General features: G+C 38.8%; 1 protein-coding gene across 9 annotated transcripts in view; it reads right to left on the bottom strand.

The window, feature by feature from the left end:
• Positions 1-8214: 8214 nt before the first annotated feature.
• The window catches only part of LOC134817534 (uncharacterized), a 30913-nt gene continuing 17535 nt past the window's right edge, over positions 8215-21592 (bottom strand). For 4 of the 9 annotated variants that reach the window (XM_063826684.1, XM_063826686.1, XM_063826689.1 and 1 more), the window contains 12 exons: positions 20851-21072; positions 20511-20721; positions 19335-19477; positions 16187-17176; positions 15765-15872; positions 11982-12265; positions 11736-11837; positions 11197-11413; positions 10855-11073; positions 10616-10711; positions 9636-9789; positions 8215-9475 (listed from right to left, as the gene is read on the bottom strand). In XM_063826684.1, the coding sequence (XP_063682754.1) occupies positions 9321-9475; positions 9636-9789; positions 10616-10711; positions 10855-11073; positions 11197-11413; positions 11736-11837; positions 11982-12265; positions 15765-15872; positions 16187-17176; positions 19335-19477; positions 20511-20721; positions 20851-21072 (2901 nt within the window). In that variant the 3' untranslated portion in view covers positions 8215-9320. The remainder of the gene's footprint in view (positions 9476-9635; positions 9790-10615; positions 10712-10854; positions 11074-11196; positions 11414-11735; positions 11838-11981; positions 12266-15764; positions 15873-16186; positions 17177-19334; positions 19478-20510; positions 20722-20850; positions 21073-21592) is intronic. The other 5 variants (XM_063826685.1, XM_063826687.1, XM_063826690.1 and 2 more) reach the window with 2 other exon arrangements.

The following is a 21592-nucleotide window of genomic DNA, read 5'->3' as shown; positions in this document are numbered from 1 at the left end:
TTAATACTGTCATAACAAGGACTAGGAATAGCTCAACTCTAATAACTAGATCAAACATCTCGTGACAATTATTACAGTTTTAATACTGTCATAGCAAGGACTAGGAATAGCTCAACTCTAGCCACTAGATCAAACATCTCGTGACAACTATTGTAGTTTTAATACTGTCATAACAAGGACTAGGAATAGCTCAACTCTAGCCACTAGATCAAACATCTCGTGACAATTATTACAGTTTTAATACTGTCATAGCAAGGACTAGGAATAGCTCAACTCTAATAACTAGATCAAACATCTCGTGACAACTATTGTAGTTTTAATACTGTCATAAGCAAGGACTAGGAATAGCTCAACTCTAATAACTAGCTCAAACATCTCGTGACAATTATTACAGTTTTAATACTGTCATAACAAGGACTAGGAATAGCTCAACTCTAACAACTAGCTCAAACATCTCGTGACAATTATTACAGTTTTAATACTGTCATAACAAGGACTAGGAATAGCTCAACTCTAATAACTAGATCAAACATCTCGTGACAACTATTGTAGTTTTAATACTGTCATAACAAGGACTAGGAATAGCTCAACTCTAATAACTAGATCAAACATCTCGTGACAATTATTACAGTTTTAATACTGTCATAACAAGACTAGGAATAGCTCAACTCTAACAACTAGCTCAAACATCTCGTGACAACTATTGTAGTTTTAATACTGTCATAACAAGGACTAGGAATAGCTCAACTCTAATAACTAGCTCAAACATCTCGTGACAATTATTACAGTTTTAATACTGTCATAACAAGGACTAGGAATAGCTCAACTTTAACAACTAGCTCAAACATCTCGTGACAATTATTGTAGTTTTAATACTGTCATAACAAGGACTAGGAATAGCTCAACTCTAATAACTAGATCAAACATCTCGTGACAACTATTGTAGTTTTAATACTGTCATAACAAGGACTAGGAATAGCTCAACTCTAATAACTAGATCAAACATCTCGTGACAACTATTGTAGTTTTAATACTGTCATAGCAAGGACTAGGAATAGCTCAACTCTAGCCACTAGATCAAACATCTCGTGACAACTATTGTAGTTTTAATACTGTCATAACAAGGACTAGGAATAGCTCAACTCTAGCAACTAGATCAAACATCTCGTGACAATTATTACAGTTTTAATACTGTCATAGCAAGGACTAGGAATAGCTCAACTCTAATAACTAGATCAAACATCTCGTGACAACTATTGTAGTTTTAATACTGTCATAGCAAGGACTAGGAATAGCTCAACTCTAATAACTAGATCAAACATCTCGTGACAATTATTGTAGTTTTAATACTGTCATAAGCAAGGACTAGGAATAGCTCAACTCTAATAACTAGATCAAACATCTCGTGACAACTATTGTAGTTTTAATACTGTCATAACAAGGACTAGGAATAGCTCAACTCTAATAACTAGATCAAACATCTCGTGACAATTATTACAGTTTTAATACTGTCATAACAAGGACTAGGAATAGCTCAACTCTAATAACTAGATCAAACATCTCGTGACAACTATTGTAGTTTTAATACTGTCATAACAAGGACTAGGAATAGCTCAACTCTAATTACTAGCTCAAACATCTCGTGACAATTATTACAGTTTTAATACTGTCATAACAAGGAATAGCTCAACTTTAACAACTAGCTCAAACATCTCGTGACAATTATTACAGTTTTAATACTGTCATAACAAGGACTAGGAATAGCTCAACTCTAATAACTAGATCAAACATCTCGTGACAACTATTGTAGTTTTAATACTGTCATAACAAGGACTAGGAATAGCTCAACTCTAACAACTAGATCAAACATCTCGTGACAACTATTGTAGTTTTAATACTGTCATAACAAGGACTAGAAATATCTCAACTCTAACAACTAGATCAAACATCTCGTGACAATTATTACAGTTTTAATACTGTCATAACAAGGACTAGGAATAGCTCAACTCTAATAACTAGATCAAACATCTCGTGACAACTATTGTAGTTTTAATACTGTCATAGCAAGGACTAGGAATAGCTCAACTCTAATAACTAGATCAAACATCTCGTGACAACTATTGTAGTTTTAATACTGTCATAACAAGGACTAGGAATAGCTCAACTCTAATAACTAGATCAAACATCTCGTGACAACTATTGTAGTTTTAATACTGTCATAACAAGGACTAGGAATAGCTCAACTCTAATAACTAGATCAAACATCTCGTGACAACTATTACAGTTTTAATACTGTCATAGCAAGGACTAGGAATAGCTCAACTCTAATAAATAGATCAAACATCTCGTGACAACTATTGACAGTTTTAATACTGTCATAGCAAGGACTAGGAATAGCTCAACTCTAATAACTAGCTCAAACATCTCGTGACAATTATTACAGTTTTAATACTGTCATAACAAGGACTAGGAATAGCTCAACTCTAATAACTAGATCAAACATCTCGTGACAACTATTGTAGTTTTAATACTGTCATAACAAGGACTAGGAATAGCTCAACTCTAATAACTAGATCAAACATCTCGTGACAACTATTGTAGTTTTAATACTGTCATAACAAGGACTAGGAATAGCTCAACTCTAATAACTAGATCAAACATCTCGTGACAACTATTGTAGTTTTAATGCTGTCATAACAAGGACTAGGAATAGCTCAACTCTAATAAATTCTATTCGTTGTTATGACAATAATATAACTCAGAATGTTAACAAGTTTTTGAAAAGACTGTAGAAGAAGATATCATGCCTCATTCGTTGGAGTTCTCAGACCCGTCGACACTCTACTGCACAGCCACAATTTCTAAGAAGAGGGTTGACTTCCTCAAAATGGGAAACAGGAGAAAAAGCTACAGACCATCAAGGCAGAATTAAAAGAATCATTTACCTAATACTTTTTAACAGTCACAGAGTTTTATAATAAAACTTTGTAAGAATTTTGATCGTTCTTTAAAGTTGTGTTTTGTTAACATCATATTTTGTATTTCTCGACTCAAAAAAAGCATTATTATATAACAAACGAATCTTTTATCATTAAAGCATTTCATGCTTTACTGCCGGTTTACTATACGACTGAAGTGCACAATTGTATGGAAAAGTAAATTTATTCTCAATAATACGGGAGGAGGTGTTCTAACCAAATTGTACTAATATCACCCCGTAGGTATACCAGTACCGGTACACCGTAAGTACCGGTTTATTCTCTACTAAATATCGCCCATGTATAATATCGTCTCCCATGCTATTAATGTGCCAAGTTCGAATTCGGTTTCTTGCACTTTACTTATATAATATTTTGCTTCCTTTAAACTGGTATGTTAGGAAGCAAAAGAGGCTGTTTAATGTAACTTCAGGAAGGCGCGACTGTGAAAATAGTTGAGAAAACTACGCGCATTAATGCTAAAATGTGATGTTTTTGGCGGAGATATAAACTGCACCCACCCGAAAAACGATCCCGGTGCTCCTTTTTGCTTTTTGACTGTTACTTTGGAGGAATTCACCACTTCGACGCGCCGCGCAAATATCCCGGCCTATGATCTTACTTTGCATCGCGTAGAAGTATTTTTGTTCAGTCGCAAAGCAACGATTAGAAAATAGTAAAAGCTCGTGCGTGCATTTTTTGCTCGTTACGTTAGGTTTCGAAATGAGTTCCCTGGGTAAAATCTCAAAAAACTGATTTTTGTGCAAAAAATAGGCCAAAAACTTGTACAACGTCGTGACCCCCACCGTCGTTTTTCAGCGTATACAACGTATTATTAAGAAACTGTTTACACCATTAAAATATTCAAAACCCCTAAAAGAAATCAAGTCATCCTAAAATGGTGATCAGTACAGATTAAGACAGCTAGAGTTAAAATTGTTTCTCCAAGCAACTCTATCATCGGCTAATATCTTAAGCTTATTAAGATCATTCAAAGAGTTAAGTTTTAAACCTCTACGGGTCAAATCATTCACAATAATCTTGAACAAATTCTTACGATGCGCACCGACGCGCCCTTTACAGTTTGTTGTGACAGCAAACTTTAACGCTAATGCAGCGGGGGAGTCATCAGCACTACGCAAGATATGACCTAGGAGCTTCCACCTTGCTTTAGGGACACGATCTGATAGCTTAACTGAGTTACATCTTAGGTATAAGTTTGCATTGGATATTGTTCCATGAGGCCAATAAATGTTCAGTAATGATCTAAGGTGTTTTCTATGGCAAATGTCTAGTTTTTCTAGTGACTTTGCAGTAGGACACCAACTACTGCAATTGTACATGATGATTGATACAATTTGGGCTTCGTATACTGCTATCTTTCTGGTAACGGAGATATTCTGCTGAGACCAGATCTTGGTGAACTTATAGAAGGCATTGTTCCCAGCAATGCATCGAGCAGCTATATCACTTTCACTACACAACAATGACCCAAGAATCTTACTCTTCCGCCAATCTTCATTTCCACGTAACATGGTATCATCACGACCAGGGATTGTTTCTCCAACAGGAGCGAGGAAAACATGGGTAAATTCTGTTTTCTCTGTGTTAATGAACAGGTTAAACTCCTTGAAGACTTCCTTAGCTATTGGTAGGATAGCTTCTAAGGATTCTTTTTCCACGTTCATGAAGTTACAATCATCTGAATACGCTGACTCCAGTGGCATACCTTCTTTTGAAATAGGGGGATTGGGTATGTGTGGGGGAGACTCTGCTAGTCGATGGCGTAGTTCTATAAGAGCTCCTGCTAGGACAAGAGTGAAAAGCTTGCCGGAGAGACTGTCACCTTGAAAGGACCCAAGAAGACTCTCGAATACAGCAGATAGTTCTCCTTCCACTCTGACCTTGAGCATGGTGTTGGTTAAGAGGAGTCTTACTAGCCTGAGGTCGTCGTCTGTGCATCCAGCTTTGACAAGAAGGTCAAGTATAGTCTGGCGTTTGATTGTGTCAAATGCTCGAGACATATCTATGCCCATCTTGTGATACTGGAAGTGTTTACGCGTGACAACCGATATCAACATCCGCTCAGCCCACACTAGATCACCACAACTTCTACCATGTTTGTACCCTGCCTGCGTGCTACCAGTGAAAGCATCAACTTTGTCTTCAATTCTCTTCGGTACAATCATGGATAATATCTTACGAGCACCATTTGATAGACATAGAGGTCGTAGACTAGTGACAGGACCAGCTGGTTTGCGAGGTTTCGGTAAGGGGATGATGATGGCTTCACCTATAACATCAGGAAATGAATTGGTCTCCAATGCGCTATTGATGATCTCGGCATATTTTGACCAGAATTTTGTACCAGCATTTTTCAACCACTCGTTGTAGACTTTATCTGGACCAGTGGCTTTGTTGTTCTTGAGAGATTGGGCGGCTTTCTTTACTTCATCACATGTGATGGGTATGTCTAGGCAGCGTCCATCCCCTATAAATGCTTGAAGTGGTTCATCCTCACACGTGAACTGCTTTTCGTAGTAGTCTCTGATCACTTGAGCTTTACCAGCATCTATGGCAACAAAGTTACCTTCTTCATTGTGGACACTGATAGTAGAGTTGGGCTTAGTGTCAGCTAGAGTACGCACAGCTTCAAACATCTGCCTTGTGTCATCTGTTGACATGATGGTTCGAGCGATGTCATCGGCACGTGTGTCAGCAAGGTTCTTGAGATGCTTACGGATGTCTTTCTGTAACCTGTTGATCCTTGTACGGACTTGAGTTCTGTCAGCAACTTGGTTGTTACAGTTAAGTGCAGCTTGCAGGGTTTGTCTCTCTTTTACAAGGGCTTCAACAGTTGAGTCACTACTGAAGTTACGGTTTCTGGAGCGTGGTAGTGTCCCGATTACTTCATCAGCAGTTGTCTTAAGGACATCCATCAGGTTAGTGAGATCATCATTAGGGTTTGATGTTACCTGAGAGTTGTTGACTTTCTGTTCGACTGAAAGTTGGTATTTGACTTTGGTGGGAAGGTCAGTGGTGAGCAGGGAGTTGTTATATCTCTTAACTACTGAACTTATCTTTTTTGTAGGAAAGATTTTGTAGTAGGGGGCTAGTTTGATCTTACAAGCAACGAGTCTGTGGTCTGAGTTAGTAGCAAGACCGCCATATGCTCTACAATCTTGGAACATGAATCTGCTGCGTGTTCTGCACAGAATATAATCTAATTGGGCAAAGACTGGACGAGTAAGTTTGCTACCTTTAGGGCGACCTTTGGCAGAAATACACATAGAGAAAGTAGTTCGATGTCTACAAGGATGATCAAAATAGGTATTGGTAGCAAACAGTTTGTTTAAGCACATGAAGTTTAATAAATGTTCACCGTTGAAATTCCTTGTACCCATTCCAAACTTGCCCATATACTTTGTTACACCATACTGATAGTCCAAAGGAGATAAGGTTCCCAACTTACTGTTGAGATCACCACAAACAAACAATTCATGAGATGCAGGAACTGAAATAGCATGGGTGAGTTCTCTGTAGAACTTTCTAAGAAGGGCAGGGTTTCCTTCTGCTTTAGGATTAGTCGGGCCATAACCGTTAACAATTCTGATATTTTTAGGATGGGATGAGAGATTAGAAGGAATGACGACATTAAGATAGGAAACCCGGTCTGAGGTATACTGATAGTCTGTGACATAAGGTAGTAATCTAGGACTTATGATGAAACCTAGTCCACCATGTCGTCCTTGATTTTGCTCCATCATGATCAATTACAATCAATACAACGTATGACAACAAAAAACCATGTTTTTTGAACTTTTGAGCTAGTTAATTTTGTTGGCATATCACCAAAATTTGCTTAATGTTAAAGATAGCTAAAATACAGCCGCGCATGATGGTAAAAATATATTAAATCCAAAATCTCTTGATACATGTTTCGTATCCAAATATCAGAGATATTATGGATACACCATGAAGGCACATCTCTGCGCGGCCTTCGGTGGCGCTTCGCGCGCGAAAAGTGGCATGCAACGTATGTCAACAAATTCCTTTATTTTTTCCCGGTTAAAATGTAAAAATCAAAAAAAAAAGGTCAAAATGTGATTGTGCCCTTTGTTGCTTAAATGTTAAAGTTTGAATCATTTTGTGCAGTTGTATTAAATCAACCCAAAAATAGTCACATCGTATTTGCCTACATTTTTCCTTTCCGAGGAGTACCCACTTCATATACTTTATCGAAGTTTGAATATTGTCACTCTGCAAGCGTTTTCGCCAAATTTTCGACGCACACTATACTACGCGCAAAAGCATTTAGTTGTTATCAATGGGCACCCGCGCGTTCATCATAAATTTTAAACAACCATAATTGATAATTCAGCGAGATTATGTCTGTTCTAGCTCATATTTTCACACCAAATAGAAAACAATGTGATCTTATTGTTGACAAAATATAAATATAATTACTCTATAACTATTGGCCTAAGAGTTATAGACTGTCAAAGTTTAAAACGCGCATTGGTATAGCACGTGACTAATAAGGCCATATTTATATTTGTTATCATATTCTCGATCCTTACACATCATACTATTGACCTATTGTGTCCAATTAATGGTTAGGTCTCCAAACGCACAGAAGAAAACACGTCTTTTTGCCCGTAAGAGCCTCTAGACTACACTGACACATGACAGCAGTTAACAGCAGTTTCTTTGCACTTTAGTCTCCCTGTGCCTAGCGAAATATCGGCGAAAACTGTCTCGATCACGTGATATGACTATATAAGGAAGTTGGTATAATTTCGCGTTAGGGGTTCAGCATATGCTTCAGTTAGGGATTGGGTTAGGATCAGATTGTAGGGTTAGGGTTTCTAATAGTAATAGTTATTTAGAGCCACCTAGACGACGTGTTAAAAAGTGAAAAAGTCGCGCGTGACTGTCGAGTGTAGAGTGATTAAACATCATCCGTTGTTTATATTTAGTTTTTTCTCAGTGTATCTCACTATTTTAACTGTATTTATCAAAATCATGTAGAGGCCGAATCTTGACGTGAACTCCCGTTTAGCAAGGATTCCCGTCCCACATGTGATCTACAGGTCAATCGATGAGAAAATTCCGGTCCTGGTATACTCTTACTCTCTTAATCCCGGTACCGGCACTTTTTCCCAGTACCGGTCTCGTCCAAAAAAGCGGTCCCGGTCAAACCTTGGTCAGGCACAATTAAACAAATAAAACAAACTTATTCAGCTTAATCAAATTGATCTGAGCGTACAAAAGAAATACAATGTTAACATTAGGACAAAGTTAGAACCTTTAAAAACCTCCAAGAAGAGTTTCGGATACATCTAAAGAGCAAACAAACAACTCCCGAAAAATTCATATAATGGTTATGAGAGGACTACAAAACTTCAAAGTGAATACTTACAAGTAACTCCAGTGACTGACTATCTATCTGAATCTGAGACTACACTTAACAACGTAATAAAATTAAAATTAAGGGACATATTATTAGTATAATGTTTGTTACAAAATAGGGTAAAAATTACAGTTTCATGATGTGCATTTCACATTTAAAGTTGATCGTATTTTCACGTTGATTATAATAATAAACCAAATTGTCATAGCACGACATCGTGACAACTTGATCATTAATGCTTCGGTTCTGATAAACAAATTATTTGTGACGTATTGATTAGATCCTTCTTAGTGGCAATCAGCCGGAACTGCTGAACCAATTCTGAACAAATATAGAACCAATATGAAATGTATCATAATACTTTAGAATGTGAAGGAAGTGGGCCTGGGTTCATAACTTCTATAGAAATGACAAACGTGTCAAAACAATTTAGGATCAAAGTTCTCCTCCTCCGCGCATCAGGCGTTACGTTAACATCGTCCAAAACAACATAATAAGTTATCAAATTTACAAATAAGATTCCTCTCCAAATAGCCCAAACGTCGTCATCAATATGACTTGGGAACATTTTTACAACTATGATTAACCTTCAACTTCAAGAACTATTTGGATAAGATATCGTGGTACTAGTTAAATTTCGCTAAAAAACAATGCGAAATAAAAATAAATTATAGCAAAAATAGATTAAAAACTCAATACAATTATGAGTGCTCTATTAAAAAATTACGAATTGCCTGACATTGGCAAGACATAATCAAATCTGGGCAAAAAATCTTGCTTTTTATGTGACAATCACCCAAATCTTTAACTAGTACAACAAACCTGCTAGGTTTCCTAAACTCAAGTTAACGAATAACTACAAGTCCCGTTCTCTGAATACGAACTTCAAACAGACGGATCACAGCCATCAATCTCCTGCTTCACGTTTCCTACTGTTTGATGATGTTTTTGACGGCTTCAGAGAGGGGAGCTATCCTACCCCGGTTAATTCTGAGGGTCTCCGTGGACGGAGTGGCGACTGAGGTATGGTCTATGATACTCAGTTCTGAGTCTGGGTCTGTCGCAGTCTGTTCCTTCAAACAAACTGCAGGAAAAGTTTGGATCATTAACTGATTATAAATATATTAAATACAAAAATAGAATTTGAAGTAAATTTTTCGCTTCATAGGAATTCCAACATTAGTGCACAAGGCCAGGACGTAGTGAAGAATAATTAGTAATAATTAGTAATAATTAGTACTCACGTTGAAGGTACTCCTGCCGCCGTCTCTTAATACGCGCGGCTCTGTTGTTCAGCCTTTTGCACTCCTCGACCTCTCTTTCGCACTCCTCGTTCAGCCTTTCGCGCTCCTCGAACTTTTTACGTTTCCTTTCGTTAGCTTCTTTCATAGCTTTGTCCTATGAACATGACCGAATGTAAGATACTAAGATAACATATTGGGGGGGGGGGGGGGGGCCAACCATATTAAAGTATATTAAAATGTAGGATTTTTCCCGATTTTGACCCGGGGATATACTTTAATATACTTTAATATACCTACAATATACTTTAATATATCCCTATCCTCGGAGGTCTACATCGAAAATTGTTACCCAAAATAAGCTTGAAATGCAATTCTTAATCGATTCCAAAAAGTTCTTGAAAAAATATTGAAAACTGATAGAGTTATTTCAATTTTAATGAAGTCATTTTGGCTAGTATTCCGAACAGAGATATTATGTGCAATTTTCCCAATTTTGTTCATGGAGGTCGTTTTACTTAGTATCCACTATATTCAACAAACACTGAGTTATATCTTTCACATAGAGTTAGTCTCATTAAAAAATATTGAAATTTTATCGAATTTGGGCAAAAGCGTATGCCCAAATATGGGCATATTTTTTAAAGCTCATAGCTCAGCCAATTTTTGACCAATCTGGATGGAAATTCATGTACTAGTCCTAAAACAGGCTTATCTTGCGAATCTGAGTGAAAAATATAGTTCATCATGTAAATCTTAACGAAGAATATAAATCTTCTAATTGTAGGTATATTAAAGTATATTAAAATGTAGGATTTTTTCCGATTTTGACCCGGGGATATACTTTAATATACTTTAATATGGTTGCCCCCCCCCATATTATATATAATCATACATTGATTATCAGTTCAAAAAAACTGGAAAGGATACCTGACGAAAGTTCTGATATAAAGAAAACAAGACTGACAAAAGATAAAACTCACATTCAGATTCTCAAAGTTGCAGAGCTCCGCGATGATGTTCACATAGCTTACTTTGTTCGACGGAATCTCTCCGCTTATTAACCACTCTAACTCCTCCTGAAATATAAAAACAGGTGTTGAAGGCGAAACTTTTTAAGGGCACTTTCTCAGATAGAGGAAGCAATAAAACGACACGCTTTTTAAAACTAAAAAAAAAATGTCGCCCCACTGTTAACAGAATAGCTGTAAAGAACACAAACCTCATTATGAGGGGGAGGAGCAGCCCTGTTACCAGGACTGTGTGTTGTGGAGGTCACGTGATTATCTGAAGTAACAGTGGGAGGTATGAGGGAGGTAGAGCAGGACACAGTGCTCTCCGGGGTGGGTGGGACTGTGCTGGGTGTGGAGCGGGGTTGTTGTGTTGACTCGTCGTCAGAGTCCACTTCTATCACAACCACTTGTTGCTTCTTTTTGGGCCGCTGAATAAGGGATGTTTATCTCAGACTGATTAGGGAGTTGCACGCTTACTTGGTCAGAAGTTATCAACGGATGAGTTCAGGAAATTACTATTTCAATGGAATAAATCGCCTCTCAAAACTAACCTCGTTGGTAACAGCAGGTACCGTTTGGTTTACTGCAGCAGTACTTTGAGATTTAGCAGCCGGGGTCTGAGGTTTAGCAGGTTGGTTCTGAGGTTTAGCAGCCGGGGTCTGAGGTTTAGCAGGTTGGTTCTGATTACCCGCCTTGGCCTCTCCATCGCCTTTCTTCTTATCTTCCTCTGCTTGCTTTTGCTCTTCTGCCTTCTTTCTGTTGTACTCACTAATAGACAGTCACAGTATTAATTTTGTGACAGTACATCTACTCGGTTCAGCAGGTAGACAGATTGAACACGATTATAAAACAGCATACTGGACCAGCTAAAACAACGTACGAACTACGCAGCACATTCCGCAGCAAAAGAAATGTAACATCTCTGATTATAACACCAAATTACATTACAAATTTAACCAATAACATGATATAACAATTATGATATAACTATAAGCAATCTTAACAAATTTAAACATTAATAGTATTAATGTAATACTATAGTGTAACACATTAATGTAACACTCTAGGAAGGTAATATTTTATCACGTACTCCAAAAGTTTTTTCTGTAGCTGGTCAGCCTCTGCTTGAGTCATCCATTCCATTCTTTCTGTCTTGCCGGGTTCCTGTACTGTGAAGGGCTTCCGCTCCATGCTGTAAATACAGGCAATCAGCGGTCAAATACAAGCGATCAGCGGTAAAATACAAGCACTCAGCGGTCAAATGTCCCATCTTACGGGGATGTAACAAGCGAACAATAACTGAGTTGTGTTACAATGATAAAGGTAAGAAACCTACCTAGGATCAACAGCTGCTGATGGTTGCTGGTTGCCTGTGTCAGTAGAAGTATTTGGATGGCGGGTAACAGCAGGGTTGTTAGTAGAAGTTTTGTTATTTGTGATCGGACCAGTTTGACCAGTTTGGTTCGGCGAGGACTTCTGCCTGGGCCTTCCTGGGCCACGTTTAGCAGGTTGTGGTTGTGGTACTGGTTGTAGATGAGGAGGTAACTGAGTCAGCTGTTGGGGAGGTAACTGAGCCTGCTGTTGTTGCCGTGCCAACTGTTGCTGATACTGGGGAGACACCTGCAAAGTACAATAAGTCAAGAGTTGTAGGAAAACGGATAACTTGGTTTCTGTACCTCCCTGGGCATAACTTGCATAACACAGGTAAGATTGTTTGTAAGAGCAATATTACTTTGAGTATGTATGATGAAATGAGGATCCATACTGACGCTCATGTGAGCAGGGCATGAAAAATGCAGAAACTAGAACTAATCAAACAGTACATCATTATCATCACAAGCGCCCCCTTACAGTTACCCATGATTCATTACTCAATTCTCGAACAGCACATGCCACTTTCCCAAACAAATTAGCATCATGCAGTTTCCCGCGCGTGCCGTCGAGTACTGCCATCCATCATGACAGTCAACCGAGAGAAATTATCTTCCCAACAGCTTTACTTAGCAAAGTGTTGCATACCTGGCTCGCTGCCAGTTTTCCATATAAGGAATAATTGCCTGATATATTTCTACACGTAGCATTATCAGGGTGGCCCGGCCCCGGTTGACTGTCAGAAATATTGTGCATCATGCCCGTATCAGTGTCTACTCAGTACTCATTGACATTAGTTTTAGGTAAATTAACCCATTAGGGACGACGAGTTTAAAAGTTTGCCGATTTTGATGCCGTTTAAAACGATAGATCACTTTACAGCAAAAATGAGATTTCCAAAAAAGCTAATCTGTATCTCGTTTACTTTAAAAGATAAAGCGATGGACAAAAATGGGGTCGTTAATGAAAAAAAAGTGGGTCCTTATGACCCAAATTCTTTATTTAAAAAAAGTTGGAGTCGCACAGTATTGACCATATATGCTTTTAACATATTATGCTACAGTTTTTATTTTATCCTAGCGTCTTTGTTTCAGAAGTAATAGCTGAAAAACCGTGATGGGTCGTTTGCGACCCGGACGAGTGGTCAGTGGGTCGTTTGCGACCGCAATTAGCAAACAGCGTCTAGCTCTGTTTGTGAACATCTGATTATCACAGGCTTTCCACTAGCCTCTAAGTCTATAGAAATCGTTGCCCACAACTATTTTGTTCTCAAACAAATAAGCCTACATAAAGTTTTATTATCCCAATCAAGGCAAGAAGTTAGGTGAAATATAATCCAATTATGACGACTAATTAGCCTAATTATTTAATTGTTAGTGATTAATAGGGTCTCGACTGGAAAGTCAATATTGTAGCCCAATAAATTTTGAGAATATGTGCTAAAGATTCGTGGCGTTTAGTTATTTGGTTTGTCCTCTATAGCCTCTAGAAAAGGAGGGTCGTAAACGACCCTATCGTCCCTAATGTGTTAACGTGAGAACGAATTATAGGATCTAGTAAGATTGGTCAGCTTAAAAGGAAATTAATTGATAATTAAACTGTATAATAGAGTATGTATATTGTATATGTGTACACAGTACATGAGATGTAAGAGTCGTCTTTCATAGCGGATTTTTTGGAGAGAGGCTGGACCTGGGTGGCCCACAAAAGTATGAAGATGCTTTGCCTACCACTGGGGTGTGGTAACCCTCCAAGGAGATGATCCCGGGGAAATCTATGGGAAAAAGACTGGTCAACTGACATGAAGAGGAATTATAAAATGCCCAGAAGCTGAGATGAAGAAGGTTTTAGGTCAGTCCAGTCTGATCCAGTGATTCGGGCACAATAAGACAACATTAGTTATATTATGTTGATTGTCGAATATGACAGGAATAATAACCCTCGAAATATTGGCCTCTTAGTTCAGCAATGGGTGGGCACTGTTCTAGAACATGTGGGCACTATTCTAGAAAATGTGGGCACTATTCTAGAAGATGTGGGCACTGTTCTAGAAGATGTGGGCACTGTTCTAGAAAATGTGGGCACTGTTCTAGAACATGTGGGCACTGTTCTAGAATATGTGGGCACTGTTCTAGAAGATGTGGGCACTGTTCTAGAATATGTTGGCACTGTTCTAGAAGATCTGGGCACTATTCTAGAAAATGTGGGCACTGTTCTAGAAAATGCGAGACGGTATCTTCTTTATGGTTACACATACTGTTATTACTGAGTGTAGTGTTAAGATGTTTTATGGTGGTGGCATGTTTTCTACCAAGCTAGTGTCATCTCGTTATATCCATATTATGTGAACCAATCTATTTGGTTCAGTCTGGTAACTCAGGCGTTCGATATAAGATTGTGTTAATGGACACTTAAAAGTGGACTCCTGGCCAAGCTTATGAAATATGAATGGCTGTGTGGGCTTTAATGATCCCTTTTCCTGAGATGGAAGTATCTAAAGACCAGCTACCCTCAGTCTGGCTGCTTCCTTAGCTGCTGCTTCACCGTTGAAGAAAAGTATGATTTCGGAGTGTCAGTGAGGTGGTTCAGCGCAACGAAGGAAGTGCTTGGCATGGTACCAGACATAATTTTAAGTGTCAGTGCCTGGACACGTCTGAACTTCTTTGCATGGTATTCCTTTTGGGTCGCTCTAGTCAAAATACTGCAGCAGTAGGATAGCTATAGGATTGGTCTAATAACAGCGGTGTACATCCATTTGCAGGTTTTGGAGCTGGGGGACACGCCTTAGTATGTCGGTTAGTCTACATATACAGAGCTACCGTCACTGAAGGAATCAGTTCAACCCACCTGGTCTTTGGGTATGGGTACGATTATGTAGAAACTCATAATCTTTGGATTAAAAAACAGTCCTTATATCATTCATGTTTATCAAACAGGAAGAACGGTCAGCAAAAAAGAGTTGGCAACAAAGATGAATGAGCATATAAAATGGCTGATCATAACAGAGCGAAAGCAAATTATATAATACCTGTAATTATTCATACCGATAATATTCCACAATCATACACCAATAGTTGTAGTTAATTAGTTTACAAAGGATCAAGGGCCACAATAAATGAATTTAAAGAATTCCCCAGCGAAATGTTTGATTTCAGCGCACGTACACTTACAATTGGATTACTATCGGCCTGGTAAACAGGCACCAAGACCAGCTCAACATCATCAGACAAGCGGGGTTCACGAGATTGGGTTGCAACCAAAGTCGTCCCCCCGGACAATTGGGGGGTTTCCTCCGGGCTGGCACTTTGCGCGGCATGTTCTGCCGGCTTGTCAGGCTGGGTGTACCAATCTTCCAATAACTGGTATTTTAGTTTTTACCAACACGGGGAAAGGGGGAACTACGGTCTAGTTCTACAGAAGCTGCATATCCGGCTTGTCAGGCTGGGTGTACCAATCTTCCAATAACTGGTATTTTAGTTTTTACCAACACGGGGAAAGGGGGAACTACGGTCTAGTTCTACAGAAGCTGCATATCAAGGGGTAATGGTACGCGTCTAGACAATGACTATGATCAGTAACTAGTTTAGCTATCTTAATTTAATGACTACACAAACATAGCTTGCAACGATCTTATACTTATAGCATCAGCACGTACAAACATTGGAAACATATTTAAAGCTTTGTTGTAACCGAAAACAGTCAAATATCAATATTTTAATTTCCATTTAATTAAAAGTTTTCAACTAACCGTAGGAGTGCTCATGATAATGACACCGTTAGGATTGTTGGGAGCTGCGACAGAGTTATGTTGTTGTGTGTTGTAGGAGACAGTAACGTTGTTGTGGGCGAGCAGCTGCTGAAATGGGGTCACGTGATAAAGACACATTTTGGAAATTCTTTGAAATGGGGTCACGTGATAAAGACACATTTATATCAACACAATTTCTTAGAAATGTTATTGCATTAAAATAAGTTCAGACGGTTTTAGTCCGTATAGATATGATTTTTTTATGAATATCACAAAATTAATCATTTGGTCACTAATTTCGATTGTTTCGATTGTGATTTCAACATCTGTTGAATTGCAATAGCAGTAGGTCCCAAGACTTTGTTGACCACAATGTACTTACAACAATAATATAATAAATATAATGATAACTAGCTACTCACTGTATTATGAACGGGTTGATGGTGAGTGGCATTATATTGCGGAGTATCCTTGATAAGCTGCTGGATCTGCTGGATCCTCTGCTGGTTCATCATTAGGTTGCTACGAGGCGGCATGCTCGCTTGAGGCACTATTTGAGGTACAGATTGAGGTGCGGAGTTAGGAAGCACAGAGTTAAGGGGGGGTATTGGGGTGTTAGGAGGGAGCTGCTGCCAGTTTACGGCAGACATCTGTTGTTGCTGCTGTTGTTGCTGTTGTTGTTGTTGCTGTTGCTGTTGTTGTTGTTGTTGTTGCTGTTGTTGCTGCTGCACCTTTTGAGCTTGAACGTGGTGGAGCCATACCCTGGTTAACTCATGCTCGTAGCGCGTTAGTTCGTGTTTATACGCAGTGATCTGTTGGGCGACCGCCTGTCTCCGCGGGTGATTAGGTTGCAAGTTTGCCAGATCTTTCTGCATCTTGTCGTAGTGTTCCATCAGACTTTGGATGCGTTGCCTCTGGACTGGTGCTATCATCGCTATTCTGTCGCTCGAGAGACCACGGAATTCGTGCCCAGACAACGTTGATTGCGCTTGCGCCATTGATTGCACGTGCGTTTGCGCTGATGATTGTACATGCGCTTGCGCTGTTGATTGCACGTGTGCCAATACCGCTTGAGAATAGGCAGGTGTTTGAGAGACACCTTGTTGAGGGTGTGATAGTTGAGGGTTATAGTTAGTAATTAGTTGGGGAGGTTGAGTGGCAGGCTGGGTCGTGTAAGCAGAAGCAGATGACGTAGTCACATACATATTGGGACTGCTCTGAGACAGGACCACCTCGCTGGTCTGAAGACGGGCAGGGTGGGAGAGTTGGCGGGAAACTTGCATGTTGTGTTGGGAGGAGGACACGGGAGTGATGCTGCAGCGTGTAGTTGAAGGGGGTGCTGGAGTAACTTGACGAGAACGGGAGGGGCCGGTAGTGGTGGCTCCAGTTGGCGCTCCTCCGCTGCTTCCGCGCTGAAAATACCACTGTTATATTATAATCATTGATAATTGAAAATAGCCAGTATTATCAACACAACATTTAGACTAGTAAAATCGATATGTTTATACCCTGTCCTGGAGCAATGAATAACAACTCACATCTCTATACAGAGATCGACACAGGACGACTGATCCTTATTTCCTGTATGCTAAATACACAAATAAATGTAGAAGTTGCAGGGTAGGAAATTATCTAGTCAAAATGGCCTTACTGTCGAACCCTAACACTGCACAAAATGGCAAAAAATGGCGCTCAACCGGACGTTAGCTGGAGAATGCAGTTAATTAAAAACGATACATTATAATTTTTGGCTGTAAGCCAGTTTAAATTCAGTTAAAATTAATAGTAAAAATGTAGGGCAAGGATTTGAAATATGGCTCTGAAATTACAGCATCAATAGGCGGTAACGCAGAGAACCAACTACAGGAATTGTTCCTCGGATATAGGAAAGCGAAATAAATATCAAATGATACCAATACAAGTGCAACAGCACGAGGAATGTGCAATGTGCAAGAAGGCTTTAAAGCTAAATAAACAAAGCTGGAAAATCGATTGAATTGAATTTATTTACATCTTATTTGCACTGGAACGAACAATATTAATACGAATCTAATATAAAGCTAGTAGTTTCTTGTGAACAATTACTGATCAATACGTTCTACACTCTTCTACATATTTGATGGAGTTACCCGTGTTCCGTGATGCCTAATTAGATATTTCATATTTAGTTCAGCCCGTTAATTAACAATGGATAAGAATAGATAAGAATTGTTTAAGAATTCCTCCATTTCAAATACATTTCAAAGAATGTCTGTACAAACAACATAATAAAACTATGAGTCGCGATATAAAGCCTTGTTAGTCCTACATGGTACTATGCAGCTGTATTATAAGTGTATATTATAATAATATAATAATATGCAGTAGATTAATAATATGCAGTAGATTATGTTTTACACTATCACTCCGGATGTCGGGATGTAGTCAGTTCACTAGACAATACGCACTGGCCAGGCTTCATGATGCTCCTATATCTAAGACATCCTAGCCACCAAAGCGAGAAAAATACAGATTTTAATATTTGCGGAGAGGTAACCTAAAACAGCAAGAATATAGGCAAATGTGCACCTTGAAACATTGATTTATCTATTTAATGACATATCTCGTCATTTGTATACCTTTTTCATAAGAATGTTCGAGAACATAAGACAGAGAAAAGAAAACAATGCGAGTACCAGGTGATGACTGAAAACATTGTACCACGACTAAAACAACAGCTCTGTTACACAAAAACAACGCAGCTGTACTGCTCGTTAGTATTGACAAACAACAAACGATGATGAGAGTTATGGCTATATCTAGTGTAAGTGTACGGAAGAGAAACTTGACACCAATTCATTGCATAGCGCACACATGACGTGATATATGTAACCTTCAAAACTACCGTGAAATAGAAAACGTTTTCTTATCACCTTGCTTCCATTTGCAGTGACTTGATTGACAACTTCTTAAATATTATTTAATAGAGATGGAGTCATCAAACAAATAAACAAATTTACAAGACGAAAGGAATGAAAAGAAACTGAACACTGTAAAATTACATATTATGATAAGATCGCTGATTGGATCAATTATTGGAAAAGTTCTTTAAATAACCTATCAGCTCATCTTGTAAGTGACTCTCATTAAAAAGGTTATATTCCACTGCAATCAGTATACCTAATCAAGAGTTGAGACAGTGCCAGACAGCGGTTAGATTAGTATCGAGGGTAAATCGCTACTTGGAAAGAGCGGTTTTGAAATGGCTAATCGTTGAGTCTTCGAATAGCAAAGTTAGAGCATGGACTTTTAAAAGAAACCGAAGTGTATTCAAGCAAGGGATCCCAAACCTAATTATAACGAAGCACAATGTGTTCCTTATTTTATAGTGTTATCTGATCCAGTACTCAAATATAAAAGATAATATTTTGAATAATTTATATATTATACATGGTATAACAACAAATTTACGTAATGAACGAGTAAAGATAAATAACGATAAGACACAATGAACGCGGCATAAGTAGGTACTTATTCCCATAATAAGATAAAAGCATAATTAACATAATTAACACAAGTCACAGTACTCACCACTGCCATCTTATGAGCGATGATGCTAGCTACAAACTCCTTCGTAAGTTTGTCCTGTGGATGTGACTCCCTACACTTAGCAATGTACTGCCGGAGTAAGAAGAACTCTCCTGTTACTCCGTATTTCTGCAGGTCCGACAGTTCTGAGGAGTTTTAAGTGTAATATTAAATGTATTTTGTAACGTGTGTAATGTATACACTGTACAGGTTTCTGGTATTAATAGTTAATAGTTAATAGTACTATGTTTACAGTATGCACTAAAGAGTGAAGGGGTATCTTAGGAAGTTTCTTGAACTTTTAACAGGTACCCGTCCTCATTTAACCCTGAATTAAGTTTCCTATCATTCGGCTGAGTCGACCGAGGAGATCGTGACATAGATCCAATGGATCCTTAGCTACTCCCTAGTCTAGGTGACACTGGGATTGCCACCTAGCCTGGTATTGTATTGCATTTGGTTTTAAAGTTAAGATTCGACACGGGGACCCCCTTTCTATGCGGGAATCACACTGTATATCGACACCCCTATATCACCATTTGATAAACAGTGTATGTCGATATACAGTGTAGGTACAGCACTGTATAATGTATATCAACATTCAGAGATCCTAGAATATTATCAATACCACGGACCACATGAGTCCATGTCAGTGTAGTGCCTTTGTTCCTTTATCTGCTATCAAGAGGGGTCACAGTGACTATCACAGTGACGCAAATGTTCCTACGCCCTTCAATGCAAAAGAGTTTCAAGGCGCTACATTTCTTTTGTTCCGAGACTAGATTATTGTATGGATAATGGATGAGTGCGATATTTCCGAGAACAGAAGCTCACTGTTCTCTGAACCGATTAGTGAGAGCACCTCTTTTACACCTCACAGAAGAGCAAATTGTAGGCTGACACGTATGATAGTGGACGTGTTGGGAGGGCTCAGGACCATGTTTAATGTAGGAACCATTCAATAGAATAATAAGTAGATATGGAAAGGGTTCTCTAAGTTAAGACAAAAACATAGCAATTAGATAATGAGTATGAGGTCTACTTAATTAGATAATGAGTAAATGTGTGTGAGTCCTACCGTCCTAGTTCTAATCGCTGTTATGTTAACGTAACGAAATTGGTTGACGGTTGTGGCTACGTGATCTGAGACATGAACTTCTCAAAATATGGAAAACTAACCTGGTTCCTTAGGAGGTTTACGACAAAAGCTCTGTTCTTCCAGTTTGATGATCTTGTCACTGACATCATCAATAGTCATCTGGGGGAGCCGCTTGTCCAGAACGTTCTCGAACGTGACCAGGGATCTGAAGCTGTAGTGCAGGAAGTAACGGAAGGAGATGAGCTGATCGTTCTGGAGGAGGTTGAAGCACTCTTCGATCAGGTTCATCACCTGTTGGGGGGAGCGGTGTTACGGTTCGGTATACTTTCAAAGTATTCGCCAATTCGAGATTGTAAAGCACGATAGTTGAGCTATACACTTCATTAATTGCACGAAGTTTTATCACTCAACCAAACTTACCCTGATAAAATCATGATCATGTGTCTCAGAAACCGCCTCGATCCAAGTCAGGACCACAGGTACGGGTGCAAACTCAGACGTGTATATGAGGTTGAAGAGCAGGTTGAGGAGCTGGTAGATGGTGAGGTTCTTCTCAGAGTCCTTCTTCAGGTAGTTGGTGATCATGTGAGCGATAGCAGGGGTCGTTGTTTTCTGTTTCTTGCTCACTGCGTCTATCTCATCCTGGGGAGGATGATTGTTAATTAACTTACATTGTTTATAGGTGCCACTCATTGTTGAAAAACAGTTGTATCTTGATAGTCAGAAAACTTTATATTCTAAGAAATCCTATATGGATTTCTGTCTCGAAATAGGAAATTTAAAAAATTTTCGGTAAAAGTGTTCCCCTGGCGAACAGGAAAATAGATCGATATCCGACCGAGTTCGGTTCAGCAGTGAAACGCTGGTACTCGGTTCCTAGTCGTTTGTGATTAAATCAAATGTGATAAATATAGCGTACTCTACAATCTATATCTATAAAACGGAGTACGAGTTACCAGAGGCGCCACGACAGCCTCATTTCTCTCTACATTCCACAAATTCTACAATTGTGCTAACTTACAATAGCTCAGCTAAACACCATATTGTAACAATCTATTGTCTCAATCAGTTAAGATTACATTCCCACATCGTTGCCATGCTGTTCAACTTGAACAGCATGGGAAAAGTGGAACGAATGGATTTCTAGTTCCTAACGGTAAAG

This window comes from Bolinopsis microptera, chromosome 6 (genome assembly GCF_026151205.1).
Source record: "Bolinopsis microptera isolate Bmic1 chromosome 6, MBARI_Bmic_1.0, whole genome shotgun sequence".
NCBI lineage: Eukaryota > Metazoa > Ctenophora > Tentaculata > Lobata > Bolinopsidae > Bolinopsis > Bolinopsis microptera.
This window is presented reverse-complemented; position numbering and strand designations above follow the sequence as displayed.